Consider the following 27937-nt stretch of genomic DNA (forward strand, 5'->3'; position numbering starts at 1 on the left):
AAATTAAATGTTATTGTATATAAATATAAATATGAAGTAAGCTCACTTTTTTAACACTTTAAAAATACATTTGCCTTTAATATTTCCATTTCAAACCTTCACAATGGACAATGGAATTATTATTATTATTTTTGTCTTAATATGATCAGCTTCAGTTTTCTGTCTGTTGTGTTTTTGTAACTTTCCCTTTAATTGATCAGATTTATTTGTGATTGTCTCATATGTTTCACTCAAACTACCAGCAGAAGTCACATCTCTTCTCGTGACATCAACACTGTCAGTCATCATTATTCATCTTCATGTGTATGTTGTTTTATTCTATACTGTGTTTAAAGTTAAAATTCTGAACACATGTATTCAGCATCTCCTCTGGTTTCTTCAGTCTCTGTTTGATTTAATAGCTGCTCCATATCTCTTTATTATTTAAATGTGTTTACTTGTATATTTCCTGCTTCAGGATGCATTTTTATTAAGAACATTTAAGTTACATTTACTCTGTACTTTTATTTTTGGTACTTTGGCATTAATTAATAAAAAAAAAAAAAAAAAAAAAAAAGGAAAAGGAGCCTGTCCTACATTAATGCAAAAACATCCCTATCGTCATAATAAGTGTGAAATATCCAGCAGAACATCTGCTTACACAAATCTGTTCTCTAAAAGTACTTAAGTGTACTCGATGGAAGTGTACGCAGATGGCTGCTTCAGTGCTTGGCTCTCCAGTGTTTGTGCTGTTTTTGTTAGTTTTTCCTGTTTTTTGTTTAACAAACACGATCAGTTTCACCAGGGATGAACTGCTGAACATTTGGCAAAACACACCACTAGATCTTTTACCGGATTTAAATTATTCAGACGTTTTACTGAACGTTGTTATCGGAGGAGCGGCGGCGCTGATCAAACGCTTCAGGACGCGCAGACGGGGGAAGCGAGCGGGAGCGCTCGTCAGACTCAGGAAACGCGGATTTCGAACGCCGTTGCCTAGCATCCATCTCGCAAATCTCCGCTCTCTACCCAACAAAACAGACGAAATGCTTCTGCTCTCTCGGACAAATAAGGATTTCACACACTCTGCTGCTCTGTGTTTCACGGAAACCTGGCTGAATGACACCATACCGGACAGCGCGCTCCATCTGCCGGGCTTTCAGCTGTTCAGAGCGGATCGCCAATCAGAATCAACTGGGAAATCGTGCGGCGGCGGGACATGCTTTTACATCAATGAGCGGTGGTGTACAGATGTAACTGTGTTAAAGAAGATGTGCTGTCCTGATCTAGAAATGCAGTTTGTCAACTGCAAGCCGTTCTATTCGCCGCGGGAGTTTCACTCGTTCACTCTGGTCAGTGTTTACATCCCTCCGCAAGCGCATGTGAGCTCAGCTTTACAGAAACTCGCTGATCAGATCACAGAGACAGAACAACAACACCCGGACTCTGTTTTAATCATTCTTGGGGACTTTAACAAAGCCAATCTCTCCCGTGAACTGCCAAAATACAGACAGCATGTTACATGTCCCACCAGAGACAGTAATATATTGGATCACTGTTACACCACAATAAAGGATGCATATGACTCTGTTCCACGAGCAGCTTTGGGACGTTCCGATCACTGTCTGGTTCATCTTATACCGTCCTACAAGCAAAAACTTAAATCTGCTTAACCTGTAGTAAAGACTGTGAAGAGATGGACCAGCGAAACAGAGCAGGATTTACAATCTTGTTTTGACCTCACTGATTGGAGTGTTTTTGAAGCTGCTACCACCGATCTGGAGGAACTCACAGAGACCGTAACATCCTATATTAGTTTCTGTGAAGATATATGCATTCCTACCAGGACTTATTTAACATTCAACAATGATAAGCCATGGTTTACAGTAAAACTCAGACATCTTCGTCAGGCCAAAGAGGATGCCTACAGAAATGGGGACAGGGTCTTGTACAATCAGGCCAGGAACACACTGAACAAAGAGATCAGAGCGGCTAAAAAGACCTACGCTAAAAAGTTGGAAGACCAGTTTACTTCCAACGACTCAACTTCAGTGTGGAGAGGTCTAAGAGCCATCACGAACTACAAGACACCATCCCCTTGCACTGAGGCTAATCAACGACTTGCTAACGACCTGAATGAGTTTTATTGCAGATTTGAAACCCCCATCACCCATTCTGACCATCTCCCTACAACCATTAACACCTCCTGCAATCCCACCCTCCACACCTCCTGCTCTTGAAATCTGTGAAGATGATGTGCGCCAGGTCTTCAAGAAGAACAAAAGAAGAAAAGCACCAGGCCCAGATGGTGTTACACCAGCCTGTCTGAAAATCTGTGCTGACCAGCTGGCCCCCATCTTTTCACAGATCTTCAACAGATCCCTGGAGTTGTGTGAAGTGCCTTCCTGCTTCAAACGCTCCACCATCATCCCCATCCCAAAGAAACCCAAGATAGCAGAACTTAACGACTACAGACCTGTGGGCTCTAACGTCTGTCGTCATGAAGTCGTTTGAAAAACTTGTTCTAACTTATCTGAAGGACATCACTGGACCCTTACTGGACCCCCTCCAGTTTGCTTACCGAGCAAACAGGTCCGTGGATGATGCAATCAACATGGGATTGCACTTCATCCTGCAACATCTGGACAAAACAGGGACTTATGTGAGGATCCTATTTGTGGACTTTAGTTCGGCATTCAACACCATCATCCCAACAGCCCTTCAGACCAAACTGACCCAGCTCTCTGTTCCTAGCTCTATCTGTCAGTGGATCACCAGCTTTCTGACAGATAGGCAACAGTTAGTGAGACTGGGGAAATTCACATCAAACAGCTGCTCCACCAACACTGGTGCCCCTCAGGGATGTGTTCTCTCCCCTTTGCTTTTCTCCCTGTACACCAACGACTGCACCTCTAAAGACCCCTCTGTCAAGCTCCTAAAGTTTGCAGACGACACTACAGTCATCGGCCTCATCCAGGACGGTGATGAGTCTGCTTACAGACAAGAGGTTGAGCAGCTGGCTGTCTGGTGCAGTCTTAACAACCTGGAGCTGAACACGCTCAAAACAGTGGAGATGATCGTGGACTTTAGGGGAAACCCACCTGCACTTTCCCCACTCACCATCATGAACAGCACTGTGACTGCAGTGGAGTCATTCAGATTCCTGGGAACCACCATCTCTCAGGACCTGAAGTGGGACAATCACATTGACTCCATTGTTAAAAAGGCCCAGCAAAGGTTGTATTTCCTTTCGCCAGCTGAGGAAGTTTAACCTGCCACAGGAGCTGCTGAAACAGTTCTACTCGGCCGTCATTGAGTCTGTCCTCTGTACTTCAATAACTGTCTGGTTTGGCTCAGCAACAAAATCAGACATCGGAAGACTACAGAGAACTGTTCGGACAGCTGAAAGGATTATTGGTGCTCCCCTGCCCACCCTTCAAGAACTGTATACATCCAGAGTAAGGAAAAGGGCTCAGAAAATCACTCTGGATCCCTCACATCCAAGTCACCCCATCTTTGAACTTTTGCCATCTGGCCGGCGCCTCAGAGCCGCAAACACCAGAACAGCAAGGCACAAGAACAGTTTCTTCCCCCAGGCAATCTACCTCATGAACAGTTAAATGTTCCCTACTTATGCTTATAAACGTGCAATATCCTTATATTTATTTGTTAACCCTCCATCCTGGTACATTCCTGCATCTCTCTCAATCCTATTCCATTATCATTTACAGCACAATTGTTTATACACTTATTTATTTGCTAAACACTGTGTTAAAAGAGTCAGATGTGCGGCTCCTGTTGATCTGATGCTTCAATACAGTAACACAAACACATACTTCAGTGAAACAGATGAAGCACATGTAACACATAATACCTGACATATATTTTTTTTTTTTTTTTTTTTACCAAAGATCTGATAATGGGTAATTATGAGCAGTTTCTGTGCAATGAAACAAGCAGATGAGATGTTACTGGGCGTGTCTATTTCATGAATATCCAGTATTTCCTCATAACGTCACAGTCTTAAATATGATTTGCTGATTTCTTACTTGTTAGTCAGTGTGAGCAGTTTAGGGGAGGGACTTTCTCACTCTTCAGAACATCTGATTGGACAAACATCAGCGTATCACCAGTTCATCAATATCTGTGACCCTTTTTCTATGAAGATAGTGTGTAAATATGATTAGGATTATGTGTCAAAAGATATTATTAGAAAAAAGAAGATCTCAGAGCTTATAAACACACTAAACTGAAGAAATAATTCACTCAGAACATTTATCAGATAGTTTCAGACATGCCCTAATTGAACTATGGCCTAATCCTGATTTAGTCTAAACCCAGTCTGTGAAACCAGACCATAATGTCTTAATCGTTTTCCAAATTTTGCTCCACCTATTGGTAATAACGTCTACAATACTGTACATAAATAAAGGCTGATCAATCACTGTTGATTTTTTCCAGAGACAGTACACTAAACGTTTAGTTTTTGTAATTAACATGTTTAAATACACCACAAACACTTCAGAAGGATGCAGAACAATTCTAAGATCTTTGAGAGCTCTTAGATTAAGAGAAGCACCCGGCTGCGGCCTACAGATTGAGGCGGGGCTGCACCTGATTGGTTCAATCATCTTTCATAGACTTACATGATAGGAAATGTGTGCGTAGTTGGTGTAGGACGGAGAATGCTGTTTAAAAAGCTAAAAACACTGTGCAGTTTTATAAAGCCTTCATAATGCACAAAAGAAGAAGAAAAAAACATTAGTCTGTAACTCGCCATTTCCCTGAAATGATTGTTTTGTTAAATTAAGCTGATCTTTAGGCTAACATACGAATATAGTAAATTAATTGTGTTGATTATTCACAGTAAGACGATCAGGTCTTCAGATAGAAGAATGATTTATGAATTAAATAATTTGAGAAAATATGATTATTTCATATCATCAGAGTATGAGAAAGGAAAATGAAAGGGGTCTATCATTACTGTTTTCTTTTTATACAGCATTTATTGTTACATATAATTATCCGTCATGCAGATGATAAATGACACTGCAATAGTCTAATGTGTCTGCCAATTAAATTTTTATGAAACTCTTTCCAAAATTTGGATATAAACTGAGATCCCCTGTCCGAAACCACGTCTACCGAAAAGACGTGATCTAGAACAGTGACCGCTGTCTCCTTGGCTGTCGGTAATTTGGGCAAGGGAATGAAATGTGCTGCCTTCGAGAACTGGTCAACTACGGTCAAAACGACCGTCATGCCATTAGAGGGCGGTAACAAAATCTAGAGCGATATGGGACCAGGGTCTCGAAGGGACAGACAGTCAAATAATTTTTATTATTATTTTTAGCCGTGTAGCTATTCGTGCGTTGGTTACCACGCCATCTCAAACCCAACTCATAACGTCCGTCTTGTGCATGTTCACAAAGTATATCTTGCAAAAGTCTAGACAAACTTGTGATGTGTGTTCTTTGTGGTCTGCCCATCACTCTTTCCCTGTGTTTTAAATAGTGTGATTAACGTTACCTGATTCTGCCCTATCCATATGTCATATACAAAGTATTTTTTTTTTTTTTTTTTTTGCTGAGGGCTAAAATCAGTGATTCAATATTAATCTGATATGAATCTGCCTGCAGCTCTTAAAACATAATTTGTCTTACTATTTCTGTTAAAGAAAATATTCCTCTACTGAAATAAGCAAGAAATATTAGCACACATCTGGCAGTCCTGCCTTCTGTCTTCATTAGTTTGAAAGAAACTCTGATGTTGATGTGTTTCTGCTAAAGTGAAACTGAAAGTAAACTGCTCTCTACAGGAAAAGCCTTGAATTACAGGAAGAGGAAAAACACGTGTGTGTGTGTGTGTGTGTGTGTGTGTGTGTGTGTGTGAGTGTGTGTGTGTGTGTTTAATGTATTTCTCATACAAATATATTATTGCCATGTTATACTGATTTATTTCTCGTCATTATGCGAACTAATTTACATTTTGTGATGTTTAATTCACAGTTCATTTCTCTTTAGAAAGAGCTGGAGATAAGCATTATAATTCTGGTTAAATAATGAGGGTTCATTTTTTTTTTTTTTTTTACATACTTCTTCATTCTCCCAGTTCACACAGACTTGAACAATAGAAATACGAACATATTTCCTATCATGAATATGAAAGACGGCAGAGCCAATGAGAGTTTGTAAGGACACATGTAGCACCGCCTCAGGTTCAGCTCAACCCTGTTCTGCAGGATCTTCTTCATCTGAATCTCTTCATCCTAAATCCAGCGGATCCAGGCCACATACGATAAACAGAGCAGAAGGAAAGATTTTCTGTGAGTAGAATCACTAACATGATTCTTTCACGAACCTGTTGAATAGTTTAAGAAGACTGTTTTATAGCAGCATGCTTTATATTTGTCTCTTTTAACGCAACTAGCGGAAACGCGTGTGAGACGCTCGCGCTTGGGCTCTATTCGCATTAAACATCCGTATAATAAACAACATCTAAAATTCTGATTAGTCTTCTCATTTCAGATAATGTATTCACTATGTGTCAGCACGATCTCGAAAAACAACACTGAGTGGTTTTAAAGTCTTAGTCACCAATTGACTAAGTTTAAATTGATAAATTGATGCTATATGTTTTAGTGATGGGTCGTTCTTGAACGATTCGTTCATTTTGAACGAATCTTTAATGTGACTCGGGAAGAACGAGTCGTCTCGGGAGTGATTCGTTCAGTCGCGCATGCGCAGTATTCTTTAGGTTCTGTTCTGGAATTAGTCTAGTTCACTTCTTTCAGTCAGCGCAGTCTGAGCCCGAAGGAGAAATTAGTAGTTATTTTTTTATTTAATGTTTTATTGTTAATGCCAAGTTACCAAAGATAAAAGTACAGTGAATGTCAATATGACCAGAAAAGCAGTAATAATTCTAATAATGATGATAATGATGATGATAATAATAATGACTATGCACCCGTTTGTAAGGAGGCTTGTAAATGAATTCCTCTATCCAGTGCTGTCACGTCCAAGAGGGTCTGGCTGCAGACTTGCACTTGCACGCTCAGACACTTGCACTTCCGCTAGTGACATCACTTGCAGTCTTTGTTTTTTATTTTGTTGAATTTTTTATTACTTTTTGTTTGAGTTTCTCAAAATTGTATAACAGTAGCCAGGTGGCGAAGACAAGAAAAAATAAATAATTTACAATGTCACTTGCAATCGCTACTTGCACTCTACGCTACCTGCGACAATAGCAATCAACACAAATCATGAATGTTGAATGAATGAAGCTGTGGTGGTGGTGGCCAGAACACCTAACACTTAACATGTCTTATTGTATTAAGATGCTATTAAAATATCAAATTAAATATACAGTTCATTATTTTAATGAGTAAGTGCATAGTATTTTCCTCACATTCCGCAAAATGTGGCATAATGGACTAAGATGATAAAGGCTAAACTCAATATGCTTCTCTACATTATTAAAATGCATAACTATTGTATACATAAATTGTGAATTATAACAATTCCTTTTTTTTTTTTTTTTATTGATCTTGAAAAAACCTTGCAGGAAAAAATATTTTTATGAGAATCATCCTCAGATTTAATCTCGAACTTGGTAAAACTATTATCTTTATTTAAACTGTTTCAAGTATTAATAATTTTCCTTTTGTTAAACTGGAATAAATCATACTGGAACTGTTTAAAGATCATGTGTGCTACGATAAATAAGTGACTGAATGATTTACAGCTTTCTGAGAAACCAAAATCAAGCAGAAAGAAAATGAATGACAGAGGTGAGTACTTACTTCATAAAGACACAAATGATCTACTAATGATCCGCACATTACATATCACTTTATCATATATATATATATTGCTTTCTCCATAGTTCCTCTGTTTTCAGATGAAGGTGCCATCGATTCATTTGGTAAGATTTATCTGCTTCATTGCTATGTGTTTGTAGTCTTTAGAAAGGATTCAATTGATTTTAACTCTGTCCAGATCCAAATGATCAAGATCTGTCTGTCTTCATAATAAATGAATTTTTAAAATAATAAATGTTGTTTTAAAAACCCGTCATGCCCTAGGTTTATGTAGTGTAGTGAGCTGTTATGTGTAAGTTTGTAGTGTTGTCAGCTCCAGGTTTTCAAGGTTAGCTTGGCTGCAGTTTAACTGTGTCCATCTGTCACTCCTGAAAACTAGTTTCAGAAAGACAATCTTCTGCGGTGCGACGACGGACACTAAATCAGACACACCGACATCACAACTACGAGCATCATGGGAGGACACAGCAATCCACAGAAGACAGAAGTATTTCTTTCACAGGCACCTTCACTGATCAAGCAGACATGCAATAAACATTTGTCAAATATAATGTTAATAACCAAACATTTGATTGTACATTGACTCGCACTTTCATATAACATTATCCAGAGAAACCAATGTTAATGATAAATCCCCTGTTATATTTGTACTGGCTACTGTATACAGGCCACCAGGGCACCATATAGACTTTATTAAAGAGTTTGGTGATTTTACATCCGAGTTAGTTCTGGCTGCAGATAAAGTCTTAATAGTTGGTGATTTTAATATCCATGTCGATAATGAAAAAGATGCATTGGGATCAGCATTTATAGACATTCTGAACTCTATTGGTGTTAGACAACATGTTTCAGGACCTACTCATTGTCGAAATCATACTCTAGATTTAATACTGTCACATGGAATTGATGTTGATAGTGTTGAAATTATTCAGCCAAGTGATGATATCTCAGATCATTATTTAGTTCTGTGTAAACTTCATATAGCCAAAATTGTAAATTCTACTTCTTGTTACAAGTATCGAAGAACCATCACTTCTACCACAAAAGACTGCTTTTTAAGTTATCTTCCTGATGTATCCGAATTCCTTAGCATATCCAAAACCTCAGAACAACTTGATGATGTAACAGAAACTATGGACTCTCTCTTTTCTAGCACTTTAAATACAGTTGCTCCTTTACGCTTAAGGAAGGTTAAGGAAAACAGTTTGACACCATGGTATAATGAGCATACTCGCTACCTAAAGAGAGCAGCCCGGAAAATGGAGCGCAGCTGGAGGAAAACAAAACTAGAGGTATTTCGTATTGCTTGGCGGGAAAGTAGCATATCCTATAGAAAAGCATTAAAAACTGCTAGATCTGATTACTTTTCTTCTCTTTTAGAAGAAAACAAACATAACCCCAGGTATTTATTCAATACAGTGGCTAAATTAACGAAAAATAAAGCCTCAACAAGTGTTGACATTTCCCAACACCACAACAGTAATGACTTTATGAACTACTTTACTTCTAAAATCGATACTATTAGAGATAAAATTGCAACCATTCAGCCGTCAGCTACAGTATCACATCAGACAGTGCACTATAGACCCCCTGAGGAACAGTTCCACTCAGTCTCTACTATAGGAGAGGAAGAATTGTATAAACTTGTTAAATCATCTAAACCAACAACATGTATGTTAGACCCTATACCATCTAAGCTCCTAAAAGAGGTGCTTCCAGAAGTCATAGGTCCTCTTCTGACTATTATTAATTCCTCATTGTCATTAGGATATGTCCCCAAAACCTTCAAACTGGCTGTTATTAAGCCTCTCATAAAAAAGCCACAACTTGACCCCAGAGAACTTGTTAATTATAGACCAATCTCGAATCTCCCTTTTCTGTCCAAGATACTAGAAAAGGTGGTATCCTCACAATTATATTCCTTCTTAGAGAATAATGGTATATGTGAGGATTTCCAGTCAGGATTTAGACCGTATCATAGTACTGAGACTGCTCTCCTTAGAGTTACAAATGACCTGCTCTTATCATCTGATCGTGGGTGTATCTCTCTATTAGTTTTATTGGATCTTAGTGCTGCGTTTGACACAATTGACCACAACATTCTTTTGCATAGACTTGAACACTTTGTTGGCATCAGTGGAAGTGCATTAGCATGGTTTAAATCGTACTTATATGACCGCCATCAGTTCGTAGCAGTGAATGAAGATGTATCATATCGATCACAAGTGCAGTATGGAGTACCTCAAGGCTCAGTACTAGGGCCGCTACTCTTCATGCTTTATATGTTACCCTTGGGAGATATCATCAGGAAACATGGTGTTAGTTTTCACTGTTATGCTGATGATACGCAGCTCTGTATTTCCTCGCAGCCTGGTGAAACACACCAATTTGAAAAACTAATGGAATGCATAGTCGATATAAAAAATTGGATGACGAGTAATTTCTTACTGCTAAATTCAGAAAAAACAGAGGTGTTAATCATAGGGCCTAAAAACTCTGCTTATAATAAACTAGAACACTGTCTAAGACTTGATGGTTGCTCTGTCAATTCTTCGTCATCAGTTAGGAACCTAGGTGTGCTACTTGATCGCAATCTTTCCTTAGAAAGCCACGTTTCTAGCATTTGTAAAACTGCATTTTTCCATCTCAAAAATATATCTAAATTACGGCCTATGCTCTCAATGTCAAATGCAGAAATGTTAATCCATGCATTTATGACTTCAAGGTTAGATTATTGTAATGCTTTATTGGGTGGTTGTTCTGCACGCTTGGTAAACAAACTACAGCTAGTCCAAAATGCAGCAGCAAGAGTTCTTACTAGAACCAGGAAGTATGACCATATTAGCCCGGTCCTGTCCACACTGCACTGGCTCCCTATCAAACATCGTATAGATTTTAAAATATTGCTTATTACTTATAAAGCCCTGAATGGTTTAGCACCTCAGTATTTGAATGAGCTCCTTTTACATTATACTCCTCTACGTCCGCTACGTTCTCAAAACTCAGGCAATTTGATAATACCTAGAATATCAAAATCAACTGCGGGCGGCAGATCCTTTTCCTATTTGGCGCCTAAACTCTGGAATAACCTACCTAACATTGTTCGGGAGGCAGACACACTCTTGCAGTTTAAATCTAGATTAAAGACCCATCTCTTTAACCTGGCATACACATAACATATTAATATGCTTTTAATATCCAAATCCATTAAAGGATTTTTAGGCTGCATTAATTAGGTAAACCGGAACCGGAAACACTTCACATAACACCGTACTTTCTACATCATTAGAAGAATGGCATCTACGCTAATATTTGTCTGTTTCTCTCTTGTTCCGAGGTCACCGTGGCCACGAGATCCAGTCTGTGTCCAGATCAGAGGGTCACTGCAGTCGCCCGGATCCAGTACGTATCCAGACCAGATGGTGGATCAGCACCTAGAAAGGACCTCTACTGCCCAGAAAGACAGCGGAGACCAGGACAACTAGAGCCCCAGATACAGATCCCCTGTAAAGACCTTGTCTCAGAGGAGCACCAGGACAAGACCACAGGAAACGGATGATTCTTCTGCACAATCTGACTTTGCTGCAGCCTGGAATTGAACTACTGGTTTTCGTCTGGTCAGAGGAGAACTGACCCCCCAACTGAGCCTGGTTTCTCCCAAGGTTTTTTTCTCCATTCTGTCACCGATGGAGTTTCGGTTCCTTGCCGCTGTCGCCTCTGGCTTGCTTAGTTGGGGTCACTTCATCTACAGCGATATCATTGACTTGATTGCAAATAAAAACAGACACTATTTCAACTGAACAGAGATGACATAACTGAATTCAATGATGAACTGCCTTTAACTATCATTTTGCATTATTGAGACACTGTTTTCCAAATGAATGTTGTTCAGTGCTTTGACGCAATGTATTTTGTTTAAAGCACTATATAAATAAAGGTGATTGATTGATTGATTGATTTATTTGTCCATACTATGGGAGTCAATGGCTGCCGTCAACTGTTTGGTTACCGTTATTCTTCAACATATTTTATTTTGAGGTTTGGAAAAGGTGGAGGGTGGCTAAATAATGACAGACTAATTATTTTGAACACGGTTAAAAAGCTTTGTCTAATCCAGACATGATCATGGGACTGACAGGATCGGCTCCATCTGAACTCAGGATTGTGCTGCTGGGTAAAACTGGATCAGGAAAGAGTTCAGCGGGAAACACCATCCTGGGCAGAGAGTATTTCATCAAGGCTGTTTCTCCAGGATCAGTTACTGAGACCTGTGAGAGAGGAGAAGCACAGATTGGTGAGCGGATCATCTCAGTCGTCGACACGCCAGGCCTGTTTGATACACGAATGTCAGAGGGGAAAATGAAGAGTGAAATAGTGAAATGTGTCTACACGTCTGCTCCTGGTCCTCATGCGTTTCTGCTGCTCATCAGACTGGGTGTGAGATTCACAGAAGAGGAGAAAAACACAGTCAAATGGATTCAGGAGAACTTTGGAGAAGAAGCTACTCAATACACCATCCTTCTGTTCACTCACGCTGATTATCTCAAGGGAAGACCTTTAGATCTGTACATCACTGAAAGTGAAGATCTCCAGGCTCTCGTAAATAAGTGTGAGGGCAGATATCACCCATTTAACAACGAAGACATGAGGAACCGCGATCAAGTCACAGAACTGCTGGAGAAGATTGAGATCATGGTGGAGAAGAACGGAGGACAGCACTACACTAATGAGATGTACCAGGACGCTCAGAGAAAGATACGCAATAGAGCACAGTTCTGTAAGTGCTTTTGACACATAATACCACCATGATATAAACTGATGTTTGTGAATAAAATCTGTTCTCTGTGCCTGTGTCACTTCATTTCCAATTGATAGTGTTGAACCTAAACACTCAATTAATTCACAATCTGATTGACAGGGGCTGAAAAACCTCGCTTTGTGCTGCTGGGTAAAACGAAATCAGGAAAGACCAGCGTGGTAGAAACCTTCCTGGGCCAAAGGAGATCTGACAGCAGAGAGCTAGAAGCTTTCGTGTGTGGAAAGAGGATGATAATAATTGACACTCCTGGAATGATTGATGCACCAGAAGAGAAGATGAAGGAAGAAATCAAGAAGTTTGTCTTCATGTCTGCTCCCGGTCCTCATGTGTTTCTGCTGGTGATCAAACTGGACACGAGATTCACAGACGAGGAGAATAACACTGAGAGATGGATTCGTAAGAACATTGGAGAAGATGCTTTATGTCACACCATCGTTCTGTTCACTCACGCCGATCATCTGACGGGGAAAACATTAGATGAATATATCAGAGAGAGAAGCCTTCTCCAGTCGCTGGTTCAAGGCTGCGGTGGCAGATTTCACTCATTCAACAACGAGAATAGAGATGATCACAATCAGATCTCAGAGCTGCTGGAGAAGATCGAAAACATTGCAGAGAGAAACCAGTGGAAGTTCTACAGAAATTAGATGTTTAAAAACATGATTCAAAAAAAGATATTTAATGAAAAACTAGAAAAAACCCTAAATAAAGTCACAGCAGGAGCAGCACCAGCAAGTGTAGGATTGATAACAGCAGGTTTGCTAGCAGAGCCAGTCGTAGCACCAGCGCTAATCATTGCAGGAGTTGTGTTTGCGGTGGGAGCCGCTGGAATCTTTGTCTGGAGAAAATGTGGCAAAAAATCTGTTTGTTGTGACATTCTGGATAGCAGGGATTAAAGTTCTTCAAATCCACTGAAAAACATCCACTGAATGAATCCTGAACTTCACTAATTCTCTCATAATAGCCATCGAAGTGCAGATCTGATATAAGCATCAGTACTGGAGCTGTGCATTAGGTCTTAAAGTGACAGCAGCCTGATATACCTTTTATTCTTAAATGTTAGTGTTACATGGGTAAACAAAAACAACAGAAAACATAACTATTTTATTTTCTTAGTAGTTAAATGAAGCAACAGTTAAAGTAATATAAAGTAGTCTGACAAAAATGTTAGATGTTAGAGTTAGATGACATGTGCATTCATTAATAAGTGGCCAAATTAACCTGACTTTATGTTTAATATGTCTAAAGTTTGTATGTGTGGTTTTTATTTATATAATTCAAATCTGATCTTTTATTTATGTTTTCAATGTGCTATTGTCACGCACACCAGCTGGAGTGCCCTTGATAGCCACCAGAGTAAGCTCCATTCAAACTATTGCCCCTCTGTGATGGACTTCATTCCCCACAATCCTTTGCACATACGCCTTGTCCAAGTCTTGCAGGTCTCATTATGTCATTTCTAAGCCTCGTATGCTGGTTTTGATCATCAGTCTGTTGTTCTGGACCCTGTCATTATCTGTTTGTGAATGACCTTTGTCTGTTTTTGGACTACTTCTGTGGATTAACCCTTCAATATATTCTGTGTTTGGATCCTCAACCTTTCGGTCTCTTTATGTGTTTTTCAGTTTTATATTTTTAGTTAAATGTTGGTGATTTATAAAGTTAATTGTACTCAAATGTGAATAATAAACTGCAAAAGACAGCTTTTTAAACATGAATCCTGCATATCTCTGTGTCAGATGTGTGTTTTCATCTACGACACTTTCACTGTTTTCAGCATCTGTCATCTCAACTTTATGATGACATGAACACATCATTTGTCTTAAATTATAAATCCAAAGAAATTAAAACAGACAGAACACAGAATTTCAGACGAAGAAACAAAACATTATAAAATATGAATGAAATATTAAAATGGTATAATACTAAAATAATAAATGTCACAGTTTGTATTAATTCAGTTGACAAAAAATGCTTTTAGATTATTACAATTTAATTATACAATTTAATTTATATATCATAAAACCCGATAAGTAAACTTTACTCAAACCGTTTGAGTAAACAGATTGCCTTGATTTAAACCAAAAATCATTTGTGATTATTAAAACTTGTATTATAATATTTAATATAATTATACTATTTAAATGTAATTAAAACAGAAAACAATTCATTTGAGAAAAAATAAAAACCCTAAAATATGTCCCTAAAATATGAAGTTAAATTGCATACTATGTATGATTTACAATAATTAGACATGCTTTTTGGTTATAATTTATTTTAACCTTTAATCAGAATCCAGAAAAATAACAAATAAGACACCCACATTAATGTACTCCAGAAATATTAAACATAATCCATTTCCATGATCCAAAAGTACGAACTGTAGTAAGCATTGATCACTGTTATAATCATTAGGGGCTCCTTGGACAGTTTTATCCCCTATAAAGGGTCCCTGCCAGAGATGGGTAATCCAGGGGCCAAAGAGTAAAAGTCCTGCCATATTTTTAGCAGCTGATTTCATCAGAGGAGGAACCTAGTCATTCCTTTCAAGTCACAAACTAGTCTTGAGTCAAATCCCAAGTCCTCAAAGAGTTAAAGTTAATGAGATAATTAAGAGACTAATTAAATGAAGACTGTGTATTAGTGATGAACACCTGCTGTTAACAATCAACTTCACTGAAGAAAAGAGAAACACAAGAACTACAACTGACTTTAACCACAGCCTTGGATGAAATCAGCTGAAAAAAAAAAAAAAAAAAAAAACGTTTTCACCATAATTGTGGTGAGTATTTGCTTCAGTTGAGCCTTTAAGCTGTTTTTATAAATTTGTTTCACAGCAAATGCATTATTGTTTCACAGCATACATTTGTGCAATGCTGATGCAAATCTTGACCTAGCAGGTAACTTATGGTTTTGATGAGTATATGCTCTTGATTCAATTTCTTGATGTTACTTTTAAATAAAATAATTTCTGTATTAGTGATTAGAGAGGACTGCTGTCTCTTCACTGCTCTGTGTGTGCACTTTAGATTTATAGGAAAAATAAAAACACAGATTGGGATTAGTCATTTAGCCATGACTATTTATCATATGATCCTCAACAGTGGTGAAAATATTTATTCATACTGCAGTGCATTATGGGAGTCTTTAATGTATTGCAACATGAAGCATTTTGTTGATTGTCACCGTTGTAGAGCATCATATGCTGGTTCTTGATCTCTGTGTGTGTGTCTAAAAAGCAAGCAATGGAGTTCAAATTTCTATATGCGTTACCCAATTTTAAAATTCACTCCCTACAAATATTAGAATAATGATGTTTATTTTTTGTATGCTGTAGTTTGACTGGGATTATTTCACTGAGATTCAAAACCTAAACATGTGAAAAGAGAGAAAAAACATTTTATATATATAAACAGAAGTAAACCAGCTCAGTGTGACTACATGTTCTTCATATATCACAGATCTCTTTTCTCCACAACAATACATGAGGAGCTACAGAAAAGATCTGACACAACAAATCAAGGGTCAAGAACACAACTAAACCAAACACTGATCTCCATGATGGTGACATCATTTTAACCAATAAAACATCATCATCTGATCCTCTGTAGTTCTCAATAACAGCTGGTGTTCATCACTAATGCACAATCATCCATTAATCAGTCTCTTAATGATCTCATTAACTTTAGCTCTTTGAGGACTTGGGATTTGACTCAAGACTAGTTTGTGACTTGGAAGGAATTACTTTTTTCCTTCTCTGGTGAAATCAGCTGCTGAGTTCATGGGTGGAATAAACATATGGCAGGACTTTTACTCTTTGTCCCCTGGATTACCCACCTCTGGTCCCTGACCCCAAAATACTTTGATAACCTGTTCCCATGAATCACAGACGTCCAGCAGAGGGCGACATACAAAAGAGGGAAATAGTTTACTCTTTACATCATATTAATAAGTGTTAAATATCCGGCAGAAAGTCTGCAAACACAATCTTGTTCTCTAAACACCTTCAGTAAATGTATTTAAATTAACTTAAAGAAAAAGAGCTCTGTTTTTCTGTAGATTAAGTCCAGTAATGTTGTTCTCTTGCTGAGGGAGGGACATTGATATTTCTGCAACTGTGTAAAAAAAAAGGTGTTAACCACACAAAGCCACATATCTAAAGTTCATGTGTTAAAACAGTCATGTGTCTGCTGCTGATCTGATGAGCTTCAACACGGTAAGACAAACACACTCATACTTCAATGAAAACTGATGATTATTGCTCATATAACACACGAGTCTTAACGTGAGAAATGTTAAGAATAGGGAGATGTAGATGTACTGTTCATGAGTGTATAAGAGCTGATTAATGCTGTATTATAGATATATTTGACGCTGATGTCGGTCAGAATGGCTCCTCGTCTTCCTCTGATCTTTCTGCTCATGATTCACGGTGAGTCTCTGTTACATTCACATTACAAACTCTCTGATGGTTTTATTTAAGACCTCACGATGAGCGGCTGATGAACACTTTCTTCTGTCCTGTTCTCACACATTTCCTTTTAAACAGGAAGTTTAGGTCAGTGCAACTTTAGAATATTTTTGGCTCATGATCTCAGAGGTGAATATGTGAAATAGTTCAGTAGCTTGTAGATGAGCTTAGATCTGATAAATGTGAACTAAAACCCAGATTTTGATGTCACTGGGTATTGTATAAATAAACTTTAATAATTTTCTTACTTAGTCTTTTTTTTTCATTAGTTGATAGTGCAGCATGTTAAATGCAGCTGTTTTCCTGGTTCTTTTTCACTCCTTTGTCTCTGTGCTTTTATTTTCTGCTTTTCTGCAACACCCTTCATAAAACTGATGATCAACTTCACATCATTTATCACTCATTTGCTTATATTTCCTTGTAATGAGCTGCTGTTTTCAATGAAGAAGTATCATCGTCTTCACTTTGTGTTGTAGCTGATAAAACATACATGTTCCTCTTGATGTATTCTGTGTTTCAGTGGTTTCTGCTGGTTGGGGTGTGAGTTACAGTCCTTCACACATCTGTGCACTAAAGACCTCATCAGTGATAATGGACTGCACTTATACATACCCTACTGGACATAAGATTCAGAAAGTGTTCTGGACCAAAAACCCTGTAAAGGGTAAAGAGCCTCCAGATCTGTCTGAGGATCCTGAATACAGACAGAGGCTTCAGTATCTGGGAGACAAACAGCAGAACTGCACCATCAGACTGAGTCATGTGACACAGAAGGACCAACACATGTACTGTTTCAGATTAATCTCTGATGAACCTAAAGATGTATGGCTTGGTCATCCTGGAGTGAATCTTACTGTCACAGGTGACTTTCATGAGGCTGAGCTCTTCTTCTGTGCATTATGTTGAATAATAATCAGTGTATGACAGCAGCACTAGATATAATGTGTGTGTTGTGTTCAGATCTTCAGGTGGAGGCTCCTGAGAGAGTGACAGAGGGTCATAATGTCAGTCTGACATGTAAAAGCAGCTGCACTCTGACTGACAGAGCAACATTCATCTGGTACAGAAACGCACAGCCATTAACTGAGAGAAGAGACAGAAACAATCAACTCCTGCTGCAGTCAGTCAGAAGAGAGGATGCAGGCAGATACAGCTGTGCTCTACATGGACACACTTACATCTCTCCTGCTGCTCAGCTCAATGTCTCCTGTGAGTACAGACTGATGTTTTCTCTTAATCCTTTACTTTGAAAGTTGTCCTGATTACATATCTCTGATTAATGGACAGTTTGTGGAAGCTCTTGTCCTTCTTCTAAAATCATTTAATTATTTCATGAAAACACTGCTTCAGTGCTACTTTAATAATCTGTTTTGTGGAAACACATGAACACAGAGCAGTGTTTAGTTAACTCTGGGGACTTGTGAAGTATCAATCATTACCTGATTAAATTACGTATGACTGACACATATGAATCACATTAAGTTTATTTATTTATGTAATCAAACTGATGGACAATTAATTAAATAGTTAAATATTTGTTAAGTGTGTAAGCAAAAGAGATAAACAAACACTCTTACTTTTCTTGACAGGCCTGTACGAAATTAAAAAGTTGTCTTTCTTCTGGACGGTCAAACTAACTGTCAATCACATTAACATCCAATCAGAAAATACTGTTAAATACTGGGCCTTCATTTTCAACAGTCTCTAAAAGAAAAATGAAAAAAAGTATATAATGTCTAAGGTTGAGAAGGAAACTGTTTACAAATGCAATGTTTCGTCAATGAATAAAAATGTATATAAATAGAGAATATACCATGAATACTTTTTCTGTTTTAGATCCACCAAAAAGTGTCTCAGTATCCATCAGTCCATCTGTAATAGTGGAGGGAGATTCAGTGACTCTGATCTGCAGCAGTGATTCAAACTCTCCTGCAGAAATCAGCTGGTTTAAAGGAGGAATGTTTGTAGGATCTGGAAGAATCTACAGCATCTCAAACATCAGCTCTGATCACAGTGGAGAATACAAGTGCAGATCCAAATATGAAAATACAGAGAAATACTCTGATGCTGCGATGTTGAATGTCATGTGTGAGTAAATTAAATTGTTTTTTAACATTTCTGCTCACATTAATACTTTTTAAAGTGTATAAGAGATCTTTAATAATATGGTGATTGTTATTAGATCCTCCCAGGAGCGTCTCAGTATCCATCAGTCCATCTGTAATAGTGGAGGGAGATTCACTGACTCTGATCTGCAGCAGTGATTCAAACCCTCCTGCAGAAATCAGCTGGTTTAAAGGAGGAATATTTGTAGGATCTGGAAGAATCTACAGCATCTCAAAGATCAGCTCTGATCACAGTGGAGAATACAAGTGTAGATCCATCAATGAACATGGAGAAAAATACTCTGATGCTGTGACTTTAAATGTCATGTGTGAGTTTTATGAATCATATTCTATATTTTAAACACACACACCTGTTTGCTTCATTATTTGTCAGTATATTTTGTGGCATCTAGTCTGATTCAAACTAAAGTGACAAAAAATAACTAGTGATGCTTGGAAACACGAGAATGATTCTTCTGATTTATAAACAGTGATAGATTATGGATAGTGTGTATTTCTGGTCTCAGTCCCGCTGTCTGTGTGTGTGTGAGAGACTTTCATGGAGAAATCAAATCAAATGAGTGACACACATAAAGAAACTCACAGAACAATCATACTGAGGTCAAAATTAAAAATGTTTTGTTTATTTAAAACAATGTAGTTAAGTAACATCTGTGACAAGATTTATGCTGAATATTTTCACAATTGCAAATGTTTCATTGATTTTAGTTCAACAAACAAGTAAAGTATGAAGTTACTTACATTTGAGACACAACTGTTTTGTTCTGTTTCACCAACAAAAACATTTCTGAACAAAGATCAGAACAGAATTATTGCACATTATCCAAGCAACACTTCAGGTTCGAAGGAAGCGATTTAATGAATAAGTGATTTACTGTTTAGTCTTATCTTTAAAAGTATGCATTTTTCCCAACATTTCTTATTTGTATATTACAAATGTTATTTAAAACATTAATCTCATTACATTATTTACTGCAGTTGTAATTTTGCTGTGTAAAATATTTAACTTGATTGGTAACAGCTCTGTAGTATATAATGAATTTATTGATTAATTGTAAGAATTTGGCATGAAAGATGATGCATATATTTAATAAGGTTAAAAAAGATTGGCCTTTATTAAGGTAAATTACATCTTGGGGTAAATATTAAAAACATGCAGATTTAAGTTTGAAAAAGCTGATACACAGCAAAATCCCCAGTGTTAATTTAACACTCTGAGTGTGGACTCATATAAACACTGAAGCAGTGTTAAAAGTAACACTGAAGCAGAGTTGAAGTTAATGAGATAATTAAGAAGTTAATTGAGTTATGATTAAGCATTATTGAAGACACCAGATGTTAACAAGCAGAATCACCAAACGAGAAAATCACAATTTGTGTGTCACCATTATAGTGGTCAGTGTTTGCTTTAGTTGGGATCTTGGCTTGTAACTTTTTTCTTTTAAAGTTTGTTTGTCAAACCAAGAGCAAAAATCATCGCGTGTTGATGATTATGTTTTAATGTAATCATTGTTTGACATGATTCACTGAACTCATTAACAGTCTTTTCTCAAAGTAAAACTTCCATTATTGATTGTCACAGCTTTGATTCCACAATGAAAAAATCTGTATTTTCTATACATTTTTGTAGGTATCTCTTGCAAGTGATTCTGATTTTTTTTTTATTAAAGAATTCTGATTTTAGGCACACACAGATAACAATAATCAGCGTATGAATCTCAACAACGGTGACAAACAGCATATTCAGATAAACAGACCAACTCTGAACATCACAAAACTAGATACAAAATGAACATAAAAACAGCAAAAATGAAATATAGTTAGAATAAAAAGTTAAAAAGACAGTTCAGCTCATAATTTATTCATGCCGCAATGCATGATGGGAGCCATGGATGAGTTTTTATTGGCTACAACATGCTTTTTTGATGGTCACCGTTGTTGAGATGCTCACGCTGATTCCTGATGTCGGTGTGTCTAAACAAAAGATTACTTTTTTACGTAGTACTAACGATTAAAAACATGTCATACTATGTCAGAAATTCTGGGTCGCTTACTTTTCTTTTTCACTTAATTTATGTATGCAGTAAAGAAACTTAAACTCAGGCATTCAGGTTACTCTATAACAAATAGCTCAAATCACAATCAATGGCACACATGATTGCCTTTGCTGTGGTCTGATTATTGTTATGTGTGTGTGCCTAAAATAAAAAAAAATAATAAAAAAAAAAACAGAATCACTTGCAAGAGATACCTACAAAATGTATAGAAAATACAGATTTTTTCATTTTGGAATCAAAGCTGTGACAATCAATAATGAAAGTTTTACTTTGAGAAAAGACTGTAAATGAGTTCAGTGAATCATGTCAAACAACGATTACATTAAAACATAATCATCAACACGCGATGATTTTTGCTCTTGGTTTGACAAACAAACTTTAAAAGTAAAAAGTTACAAGCCAAGATCCCAGCTAAAGCAAACATTGACCACTATAATGGTGACACACAAATTGTGATTTTCTCGTTTGGTGATTCTGCTTGTTAACATCAGGTGTCTTCAATAATGGTCAATCATAACTCAATTAACTTCTTAATTATCTCATTAACTTCAACTCTGCTTCAGTGTTACTTTTAACACTGCTTTAGTGTTTATATGAGTCCACACTCAGAGTGTTTAATTAACACTGGGGTTTTTGCTGTGTACAACACTGATGAAAATATTGCATCAGAATAAATTGTGTACACCACAAAATATCTCAGTGATTATGGGACATTACATTAAAACAAATTAAATATACGTATCACGTATGTAATATTCAATGTAATTCCATCACAAGTTTGGTCATAAATTTCACATAAAGTGGTATTAACAGGTTCTTCAAAAGCCTTAAATGTAACTTGATCTTATCTGCAGACACCTTGATTAACATAAAATCTTTTTTTTTTTTTTTTTTTTTTCTGTTTTAGATCCTCCCAGGAGCGTCTCAGTATCCATCAGTCCATCTGTAATAATGGAGGGAGATTCAGTGACTCTGATCTGCAGCAGTGATTCAAACCCTCCTGCAGAAATCAGCTGGTTTAAAGGAGGAACATTTGTAGGATCTGGAAGAATCTACAGCATCTCAAACATCAGCTCTGATCACAGTGAAGAATACAAGTGCAAGTCCCGCAATAAACATGGAGAGAAATACTCTGATGCTGTAAATTTATACATTGTGTGTGAGTTTTATCAATCATATTCTATTTTTTAACCTGCTTTCTTCATTATTTGTCAGTATATTTTGTGGTATCTAGTCCTGATTAACGTACAGTATGGTGTGTATGTTTGTCTGTATTTCAGCAGTCAGATGTTTCTCGTCAGTAGCTCTAGCTGTTGCTGTTTCTGCTGCTGTCTGTGTTTTACTCGGTGGAGCATCCGGTGCTTTCATGATGTACCTTTGGTAAGACGCTCGTTTCACAAATAACTGCTGAATATTGTCAGTGTTAAAATATACTTGTTTACCACACATGCATATATAACAGTTAAAAACTACCATTATTACAGTAAGGGATGTGTGTGATTTCATAAAGTTGTGTTTATTAAAATGAATCTATGAACATTTCTGAACAACATCTGTAGTGACACAGACTATTTGTGTACCACACGGGAAACACCACTGACAGTGTTTCACTCCTCTTCCTCTTCAGTAAATACACTCCTGGCACTCAGACATAACACCATTATATTCTGATATATCACCTCCTATAGAGGACTCCTAAACCACAAAAACACAAGACAACACGAAACAACACAATCTAAAATATGTGAAATAAATTCAGTATAAACAATAACTTGTCTCCTACAACATTATTGTAGAAACACGTTCGTTCAGTGAAGTGACATTCAGCCAAGTATGGTGACCCATACTCAGAATTTGTGCTCTGTTTTAACCCATCCGAAATGCACACACACAGAGCAGTGAACACACACACACACACAGCAAAATCCCCAGTGTTAATTTAACACTCTTGAGTGTGGACTCATATAAACACTAAAGCAGTGTTAAAAGTAACACTGAAGCAGAGTTGAAGTTAATGAGATAATTAAGAAGTTAATTGAGTTATGATTGACCATTATTGAAGACACCTGATGTTAACAAGCAGAATCACCAAACGAGAAAATCACAATTTGTGTGTCACCATTATAGTGTTCAGTGTTTGCTTTAGCTGGGATCTTGGCTTGTAACTTTTTACTTTTAAAGTTTGTTTGTCAAACCAAGAGCAAAAATCATCGCGTGTTGATGATTATGTTTTAATGTAATCGTTGTTTGACATGATTCACTGAACTCATTAACAGTCTTTTCTCAAAGTAAAACTTCCATTATTGATTGTCACAGCTTTGATTCCACAATGAAAAAATCTGTATTTTCTATACATTTTGTAGGTATCTCTTGCAAGTGATTCTGTTTTTTTTTATTAATTTTTTTTAATTTTAGGCACACACACATAACAATAATCAGCGTATGAATCTCAACAATGGTGACAAACAGCATATTCAGATAAACAGACCAACTCTGAACATCACAAAACTAGATACTAAAAATGAACATAAAAACAGCAAAAGTAAAATATAGTTAGAATAAAAAGTTTAAAAGACAGTTCAGCTCATAATTTATTCATGCCGCAATGCATGATGGGAGCCATGGATGAGTTTTTATTGGCTACAACATGCTTTTTTGATGGTCACCGTTGTTGTGATGCTCACGCTGATTCCTGATGTCTGTGTGTCTAAACTAAATTTTTCTTTTTTTTACGTAGTACTAACTATTAAAAACATGTCATACTATGTCAGAAATGCTGAGTTGCTTACTTTTCTTTTTCACTTAATTTATGTATGCAGTAAAGAAACTTAAACTCAGGCATTCAGGTCACTCTATTACAAATAGCTCAAATCACAATCAATGGCACACATGATTGCCTTTGCTGTGGTCTGTCTGTATGATATAATTCAGTCACCACAGCCACATAAAATCTAAAGATAATAACTGAAGGGTCAAGATCCCAACTAAATCAAACATTGACCACTATAATGGTGATACACAAATTGTGATTTTCTCGTTTGGTGATTCTGCTTGTTAACATCAGGTGTCTTCAATAATGGTCAATCATAACTCAATTAACTCCTTAATTATCTCATTAACTTCAACTCTGCTTCAGTGTTACTTTTAACACTGCTTTAGTGTTTATATGAGTCCACACTTAGAGTGTTAAATTAACACTGGGGATTTTGCTGTGCACTGTGAGCACACACCCGGAGCACACACCCAGAGCAGTGTTCATCATTTATGCTGCGGCGCCCGGGGAGCAGTTGGGGGTTGGATGCCTTGCTCAAGGGCACCTAAGTCATGGTATTGAAGGTGGAGAGAAAGCTGTTAATGCACTACCCACACCTACAATTCCTTCCAGCCCGAGACTAGAACTCACAACCCTTCAATTGGGAGTCCAACCCTCTAACCATTAGGCCACGACTTCCCCATTCATTCACTGATCGAGGTCCCCCAACATCACAGCAGATCAGGATATGTAATATCTATATGAATCTCTTTAAATGTGCTGTTTATTCATCTTTCTTCTGACAGTCTTACTAAAAGGATGAACAGAAGATCAGCTATGAAGGAGTCTGCGGTGAGATGATCAGTTATTTACAGTGTTTTTCTGCATGAGAGATGTTTCCCACAGCTGCTGTATGAGCCGTACACAGATATGAAGAGTACAGGACACCTGATTCTATAGTCCTGGATTCAGTTAACAGTTCCTCTCAATAATAAACTCAGTGCAGTTACTCTTTCAGATTTTAAACATGAACTCATCTGCTTCTGTCTCTGTAGATCTCTGATCCCGACACATATACAGCTCTTGAGCTCAAGTCCACGACCTCTGACCTCTACGACACACTCACAGTAAGTGAGACGTCAAAGTCAGATCATCATCACAGATGATCACATGACCATCTCTCTCTCTCTTCCTCACAGACCGTTCGTCCCAGACCTCCTGAAGACTCTTGATCCTAAACATGAGAATCCATCAGTAAGTGTCTGAACTGCAGCTCCTCTCAAGATAATCCAGAAAATCTCTTCAGTTCTAGTTTGATTGTTTTATTGTTTTATTGTTTTATTTAAGCTTGTGGAAGGTTTATAATGTTGTTGATGAACTTTAGTCAGTCGTTCTTCTTCTTCTTGTTTTTTCAGATCAACAGGAAGATGATGCAGTGAGAGGCGGAGCACAGAGGAACCAATCCTGAGCTCTGTGGGCGGAGCCACATATGATTGACATGTGTCATTAGTGAAGAGTTGGTGACGCCTTTTATTTCTTTATAGTTTAGGAAAGATAATGTAACAGTACAATTATATGTTATTGTATATAAATATAAATATGAAGTAAGCTCACTTTTTAACACTTTAAAAATATATTTGCCTTTAATATTTCCATTTCAAACCTTCACAATGGACAATGGAATTATTATTATTATTATTTTTGTCTCAATATGATCAGCTTCAGTTTTCTGTCTGTTGTGTTTTTGTAACTTTCCCTTTAATTGATCAGATTTATTTGTGATTGTCTCATATGTTTCACTCAAACTACCAGCAGAAGTCACATCTCTTCTCGTGACATCAACACTGTCAATCATCATTATTCATCTTCATGTGTATGTTGTTTTATTCTATACTGTGTTTAAAGTTAAAATTCTGAACACATGTATTCAGCATCTCCTCTGGTTTCTTCAGTCTCTGTTTGATTTAATAGCTGCTCCATATCTCTTTATTATTTAAATGTGTTTGCTTGTATATTTCCTGCTTCAGGATGCATTTTTATTAAGAACATTTAAATTACATTTACTCTGTACTTTTATTTTTGGTACTTTGGCATTAATTAATAAAAAATAAAAAAAAGGAAATGGAGCCTGTCCTACATTAATGCAAAAACATCCCTATTGTCATAATAAGTGTGAAATATCCAGCAGAATATCTGCTTACACAAATCTGTTCTCTAAACATCTTATAGAAAATGATCATAAATTTCTTTATTTTTCCTCAAATTCAGGTAATTTTTAGTCCAGTAATGGTTAAGGGAGGGCACTGTTATTTCTCCATGTAAAAAATAAAAAAATAAAAAATAAAAATAATAACAAATGTTAAAAGAGTCAGATGTGCGGCTGCTGTTGATCTGATGCTTCAATACAGTAACACAAACACATACTTCAGTGAAACAGATGAAGCACATCTAACACATAATTCCTGACATAATTTATTTATTTATTTTTATTTTACCAAAGATCTGATAATGGGTAATTATGAGCAGTTTCTGTGCAATGAAACAAGCAGATGAGATGTTACTGGGCGTGTCTATTTCACGAATATCCAGTATTTCCTCATAACGTCACAGTCTTAAATATGATTTGCTGATTTCTTGTTAGTCAGTGTGAGCAGTTTAGGGGAGGGACTTTCTCACTCTTCAGAACATCTGATTGGACAAACATCAGCGTATCACCAGTTCATCAATATCTGTGACCCTTTTTCTATGAAGATAGTGTGTAAATATGATTAGGATTATGTGTCAAAAGATATTATTAGAAAAAAGAAGATCTCAGAGCTTATAAACACACTAAACTGAAGAAATAATTCACTCAGAACATTTATCAGATAGTTTCAGACATGCCCTAATTGAACTATGGCCTAATCCTGATTTAGTCTAAACCCAGTCTGTGAAACCAGACCATAATGTCTTAATCGTTTTCCAAATTTTGCTCCACCTATTGGTAATAACGTCTACAATACTGTACATAAATAAAGGCTGATCAATCACTGTTGATTTTTTCCAGAGACAGTACACTAAACGTTTAGTTTTTGTAATTAACATGTTTAAATACACCACAAACACTTCAGAAGGATGCAGAACAATTCTAAGATCTTTGAGAGCTCTTAGATTAAGAGAAGCACCCGGCTGCGGCCTACAGATCGAGGCGGGGCTGCACCTGATTGGTTCAATCATCTTTCATAGACTTACATGATAGGAAATGTGTGCGTAGTTGGTGTAGGACGGAGAATGCTGTTTAAAAAGCTAAAAACACTGTGCAGTTTTATAAAGCCTTCATAATGCACAAAAGAAGAAGAAAAAAACATTAGTCTGTAACTCGCCATTTCCCTGAAATGATTGTTTTGTTAAATTAAGCTGATCTTTAGGCTAACATACGAATATAGTAAATTAATTGTGTTGATTATTCACAGTAAGACGATCAGGTCTTCAGATAGAAGAATGAATTATGAATTAAATAATTTGAGAAAATATGATTATTTCATATCATCAGAGTATGAGAAAGGAAAATGAAAGGGGTCTATCATTACTGTTTTCTTTTTATACAGCATTTATTGTTACATATAATTATCCGTCATGCAGTTGATAAATGACAATGCAATAGTCTAATGTGTCTGCAATTAAATTTTTATGAAACTCTTTCCAAAATTTGGATATAAACTGAGATCCCCTGTCCGAAACCACGTCTACCGAAAAGACGTGATCTAGAACAGTGACCGCTGTCTCCTTGGCTGTCGGTAATTTGGGCAAGGGAATGAAATGTGCTGCCTTCGAGAACTGGTCAACTACGGTCAAAACGACCGTCATGCCATTAGAGGGCGGTAACAAAATCTAGAGCGATATGGGACCAGGGTCTCGAAGGGACAGACAGTCAA

At 37.0% G+C, this 27937-nt stretch overlaps 3 protein-coding genes across 5 annotated transcripts in view; 2 read left to right on the plus strand and 1 right to left on the minus strand.

Annotated features, from left to right (window-relative positions):
- LOC128025880 (B-cell receptor CD22-like) overlaps positions 1-27937 on the plus strand; it is an 84012-nt gene that overhangs the window by 33759 nt on the left and 22316 nt on the right. Inside the window, exons 7-9 of the mRNA XM_052612502.1 lie at positions 19271-19522; positions 22179-22430; positions 22552-22600. Coding sequence (XP_052468462.1) covers positions 19271-19522; positions 22179-22430; positions 22552-22600 — 553 coding nt within the window. The remainder of the gene's footprint in view (positions 1-19270; positions 19523-22178; positions 22431-22551; positions 22601-27937) is intronic.
- LOC128027257 (B-cell receptor CD22) overlaps positions 1-27937 on the minus strand; it is a 198603-nt gene that overhangs the window by 26571 nt on the left and 144095 nt on the right. The gene's annotated exons all lie outside the window — the stretch shown is intronic.
- Positions 1-27937, plus strand: part of LOC128026906 (GTPase IMAP family member 9) — a 53848-nt gene that overhangs the window by 20084 nt on the left and 5827 nt on the right. Inside the window, exon 7 of one of the 3 annotated variants that reach the window (XM_052614359.1) lies at positions 13374-14329. The exons of 1 other annotated variant lie outside the window; for it this stretch is intronic. In XM_052614359.1, coding sequence (XP_052470319.1) covers positions 13374-13513 — 140 coding nt within the window. In that variant the 3' untranslated portion in view covers positions 13514-14329. Of the gene's footprint in view, positions 1-5867; positions 6305-13373; positions 14330-27937 lie in introns of those variants that run through there. One more of the 3 variants, XM_052614296.1, reaches the window with a different exon arrangement.

Source organism: Carassius gibelio, chromosome A1, assembly GCF_023724105.1.
Source record: "Carassius gibelio isolate Cgi1373 ecotype wild population from Czech Republic chromosome A1, carGib1.2-hapl.c, whole genome shotgun sequence".
NCBI classification, from domain to species: Eukaryota; Metazoa; Chordata; class Actinopteri; order Cypriniformes; family Cyprinidae; genus Carassius; species Carassius gibelio.